The sequence below is a fragment of the Monopterus albus genome, unplaced genomic scaffold (genome assembly GCF_001952655.1).
Source record: "Monopterus albus unplaced genomic scaffold, M_albus_1.0 scaffold42.1, whole genome shotgun sequence".
Classification (NCBI taxonomy): Eukaryota; Metazoa; Chordata; class Actinopteri; order Synbranchiformes; family Synbranchidae; genus Monopterus; species Monopterus albus.
Genome location: NW_018127922.1, coordinates 479,215 through 484,485, shown reverse-complemented (window position 1 = coordinate 484,485; position 5,271 = coordinate 479,215). Strand labels below are relative to the sequence as shown.

At 39.9% G+C, this 5,271-nt stretch overlaps 1 protein-coding gene across 1 annotated transcript in view; it reads right to left on the bottom strand.

The window, feature by feature from the left end:
• The window catches only part of gabra6b (gamma-aminobutyric acid type A receptor subunit alpha6b), a 19,184-nt gene extending 13,913 nt beyond the window's left edge, over positions 1–5,271 (bottom strand). The window contains exons 1-7 of the mRNA XM_020599766.1: positions 4,484–5,271; positions 4,217–4,335; positions 3,736–3,803; positions 2,542–2,762; positions 1,831–1,913; positions 814–957; positions 455–607 (exon numbers count right to left, since the gene is read on the bottom strand). Of these exons, the coding sequence (XP_020455422.1) occupies positions 455–607; positions 814–957; positions 1,831–1,913; positions 2,542–2,762; positions 3,736–3,803; positions 4,217–4,335; positions 4,484–4,572 (877 nt within the window). The 5' untranslated portion in view covers positions 4,573–5,271. The remainder of the gene's footprint in view (positions 1–454; positions 608–813; positions 958–1,830; positions 1,914–2,541; positions 2,763–3,735; positions 3,804–4,216; positions 4,336–4,483) is intronic.

Here is a 5,271-nt window from a genome sequence, read left to right as displayed (position 1 = left end):
TTCAGCGTCTCTCACCCTCTGCTCCTGAGGCTAAAGCTTGGTGGCAACTGTAGCATGATGTAATGTGAGCAAGCGGAACCTGTGAGTGCTCGGAGGAGAGCCAAGCAAACATCCTCCCCCTCGCTGCCCTTGCATGGCCAATTTCAGAAAGGACATTTATTCTCAATTAATTCAACTCAACAGTGGATGAGGAATAGACATAATGGAGAAACATTAAAATATACTGTGTCAGTCTTTATTCTCCTGCAGAGGGTTATATTTTAAGGACCAATCTGTGCAGGTTAAACCAGTCAGAGTGTAGTACAGTATATACTGTATTCCTGCTAAAAGTTTGCAGAGATAAAGTCACACTGGGGTCGAGCAGTGGGTGGTTCAGTCTGCATCAGTGTCACGTTTCACTTGAAAATTATGAAAACTGGCTTGAATTTATACAATGAATTTAAAGAAGTCTTACCAAACACGGTCCGAGCTGGAACTGATTCCTTATTAATCCAGAAAGAGACTTGAGCCAGGATGACAGTCATAATACAGGGAATGTAAGTCTGAATCAGGAAGAAGCCCATTTTCCTTTGGAGGTGGAAGTGGACAGTCATGATTACATATTCACCTGAAAGAGTAAGTGACAAAACATTTGTGTTTCTAATAATGACAAACCAGAAAGTAGTGCCTCATATAACATATTTCCAAAACTGTAGTGACACTGATGACGATTACTGTTTTTGTTAGACTTAAATAATAATAATCTCAGCACATACTGCACGTTGGACTGGATTCAGCGATGTTCTGAGCACATTTGTGAGAGTTGGTGCTCACCTGTATTGGATTGTAGCCTCTCGCTTGACACAGTCTGACCGATGAGGTCGTACTGAAGCAAACTGGATGATTCCTGTGGCACCTCGACAGAAGAAAGAGGACCTTTCTTCCATGTGTACACAATCTCACTCATGGGGTAAGCATCTGCACAGGATAGATGAAGAAACCTGTTAATACGCAGACATCCACCATTTGATAAACATCCATCTATCCATTTTCCAAACCGCTCAGTCCCAGACGGGGTCACGAGGGGCGGGAGCCAATCCCAGCCAGCTGCGGGCGAGACCATTTGATAAACACGTTTTTGTTTTTCTTTCAGTGATTCGGGGCACAAAATGCAAAGAAATTTTGACTGTGAGAAGATAACAAAGGAACAAAGATGTTCCTGCTTCCTGGTTTCTGGCTTTCAAATTTTACTTTAAGGTCTACACTCTCAAAAATAGTAAAGTATCAAATCAGAAGTACGGACCCATTTTTCAACTTGTCCTTATTCTAATTCTTACAATAATAAATCGCTCTAGCGTGGGTGGAACCACCCTCCCCTCTTGTATCCTGCACTTTCTTGCACCTCACCAGTGTCTGTTAATAAGTGAAGCTATGTGTTGTACATTACAGTAATGATGATATATATGGGCTGTAATATTAAGCGTGGCTGTTCTCCCTATGTTTTTCCTTTTTAAATACACAAAGTTATTAACACCTTAGTTCCCAACCTGTAGTTTTGTTCCCCATAGAAACTTCCCTCATTTTCTTTTCCACTAAAATGCCCAGTTGTTACTCCCTTGTTCCTCATGGTCTTCTCCTACTGTGCCTACATTTGAGTATCACCAAGTGTCAATAAATTGTGGGCTGTTATAAGTGTTTCTTTTTTACTGCACCACAGATGTTACTGCATGTGACATTCCAAGCTGAAGTCTTTGAATATGTCCTGTCAGTTATCAGTTACTCAGTGACAGCGATCATCTGAGAGTGACACCAGCTGTCAAACCAGCGAGGCTTCACAAAGAACAAACTCACAACTCCCAAACTTGAGCGGGCAGGCGTGGCCATCCATTGGGAAGTTCATCAGACGCATGGGGCACTCTGCATTTATAGTTAATCTGTCAGAGGGGAGAAGAGTTGAAAGGCATGTTGGATTTATATTTGATATACTGTTACTGGCTAAGAAATGACATCTGTTTCAAGCGGGGTCCAGCCACTGTGGTGCCATGCTGTACAATGGCTGATCTGAGTTACTTCCTCCACCACTGCTTTGTAGAGATTAATGCATAATGCTATTTCTTGATATATTTTTCCATTAGAATGTTTTATGTTGAAAAGAAAAATGTAATCATTGCAAAGGAAACTAAGCATACAAGTTCATTTCCAAAAGTATATACAATATGGATTAAAAAAGCTCCTAAAGTTAATCATGGATATTTTTAACGTACAGCTGATCCACTTATATTCTTTTTAAAAAGAAAATCTGTTTATGCACCATCAGTGACTCTAGGGGCTGTATTTTGTTCTAAGTATCTCCTTTTGGAACAAAACTGGAGTCATATTTGTTTGAATTGCTATCCAGGCTTGTTTTCAGTATCAGATGGCACATATCGTGTTTTTGGAATGACACCACTCATTTCTTTTCATGTGCATATTCTTGGATGCTTGTTTGTTTGATTTGCTTTCCCGGTTTGTGCTCTATTCCGGTCTTGGCTGGGTTTGGCGCTCACTGCCCAGCACTGTTACCTCATGGTGTAGAGGATAGTTCCGTTCTGCATGATGCGAAACAGCTTGTTGGGGGTGGTCATGTTGTGAGAGATCGACCTCTTGCCATTACGGAAAAATGTGTCCGGTGTCCAGATCTTGCTGACCATCAGGTTGTTGAGCCGCAGTATCTCAATGGGTCCCTCAAATTTCAGTCGTTTGTCAATCCATGTCTGACGAAAGAACACGTCCATGGTGTATTCCTGGACAAGGTTTAGAGTTCAAAGATACAGATTTATTTACTACTACTACCACTACCACTCCTACTTGTGGTCCTGCTTCTGCTCCTGCCGTTACTATCTCCACTACCCATAGAGAGAATGGCAGATGGGTTTGTGAGCTATGGTTTCATTGGAACCTGCTGGACAGAGCACTGGCAATGTGTCTGTGTGATTTTTTTTTATTATTTTTTTTTTTCCATTTCTGGACAGTTTCTACTAGTAATAACAATGTGAACTTATTTTATATATTTTGTGATTTCATGAAATTCAATTATTGTTTTTTTTTAAAGGAGTTCATATTTTAGATACTAACAAGTCCACGATAAAATTTAGACAAAACTGTATATTTTTTTCTTCAAAGTTATAAGGTTATATTATTGACTGTATTTATTGATTCTTATTTTTATGAACTACTGCGTCTGGAAATTAAGAAAATTAATTAAGTGATTAATGATTAACTAAATATGACCACCATACATTATAATTTTACAGTCAGTCCAGTCCTGCATGCTCTTTGATCAAATGCATGGCCTTGCAGCACCTGAATAGCCTTTAACATGTCTCTCTATAGAACTACAGCATATCACATGGCAGTTTTAAGTAGGCTTTAGGTGAAACAATATCTAAAGCCTTAACAGTGTAGAGTACAGCAGACATACAGTGTTTAGCCTATCCTATGACAGGAGTAGCCAGCCTATCCCATCCCAACATCAGCCACATCGCTCTGTCCCTCTCTGACAAGGGGATTAATATCCTAAGCTGCACTAATGACATCCTGCCCAAATGCTGGAATAAAGAAGCCTGAGGGAACCATGGCTTGAATTCTCAGAGTCGCAGGGATAACTATAGTGACTGCTGAAATGAAAGTGCTGGAACAAATGTATGTGTATGACAGATAGTTAAGTAGCCTATGTATAACATTCGAGTATTTCAGGAGTCAGTATTGTTTACATACCATCTCAACATCTGAAACGGGTCCAAAGCTGGTGACAAAGATGTCAGTCTTGACCTCTGTAACAGGACCTACAGTACAAGGATAAGGAGTTGCTTTGTACAGCCACAAACACACTTCTGGATCAGAAATGTTTATGGTTTTCAAAATATGAAGCTGCCAAAAGTAAAGTTACATTTAATGCTATATAGACCAGAACTGACATTGATAATCTAATTTGTTTAAAAAAAAAAAATAAACAAACAAAACCACTATGAAATCGACTCTAAGTTGATTCTAAAACTCATTTTCATGTCAGTGGTACTTTTTTCCATTGTTAAAAAAATATAAGAACAATTATATTTAATCATTACAACACAAAAGCTAAATGAAAATAGCTACAACTACTCGAGTAAAACTTTATTTTCTGAGAAAAGGAGCATCGACCCAATAATTTACGAAACAATATCATACAGAACACAATATGACACGGTTTTTAGCATACCTCCAAATCCAGGTCGCAGCCTGTTGTCATAGCCATCCAGTAATCTATCCAATATACGCGTGATGTTATCCAAATAACTCTCACTGTGCTGATTTCCCAAAACACCGCTTGCACTGTAACTAAAACACATATGCACCAATGGAAAAATATTTCGACCGACAATAAAACAGTTGCTAGTAGAGTTTTTCAAATGCGCGTCCATCCACAGTCTCTGGTTACCGTGTGTAAAAGTCTGAGAACATGCAGAGAAAGAGTTGTCATACTCACCAAGAGAGAAATAAACAAGTTAAAACGAAAGCCATGCCTCGCAAACACCGCACAACTAGAACTCCCTGCTCAACTTTTAAAATCAGCATATTTCCTCCTTTAACAGCATGCTTAAACGCGGGTCAGGTCTTCTTTTAGTTGCAAACCGTGCGAGGATGTCGCGCCAGTCCAGCACGACTTGACTTCCACCCTAGTGCGGTTGCGCCCGCCTCAGCGTGAATCGCTCAGCTGGAAAAACCTGAGGAGTTTTAAGAGAGTGAAGATGGTGGAAGAGGGGGACATTACCATTAATCGAACGAGGCATTTTAAAAGCAATGTACTGGTGTCGAGTGCATCTAGGATATGTCTAAGATGCTTCTGTTGGATGCAAATAGTAACGGTTTCTGTGGCTATTTGATTATGGTGAAAACAGCGATGGAGAGAAACGGAGAACGAGGACAGGGAAAAGTAGAGGAAGAAAACTTGCACAAATACACTGCTATCATATCAATGGACAGTATAACCAGTGACCTTTTCAGTACACGTATACACTTTGTGATGTAATTCTGCTATGCCTTCTCTGCCTTTGTGTTCTATGTGTATGTGCGTGTTGTCCACGCAAAGAGAGAAAACTGCGACTAAAGCATAATGATCTGTGATTCACATGGTGGTTGGATGGTTGAGTGGAGTGGGTGGTAGATACATTTAGTGCAAATTCAAACTCGCAATATCCATAGACCAAGAACAAGCTGAAAATACCACAGTCAAAGTCAGTTTACCTTACTGGGCTGACACGAGTTTTTCTCTGT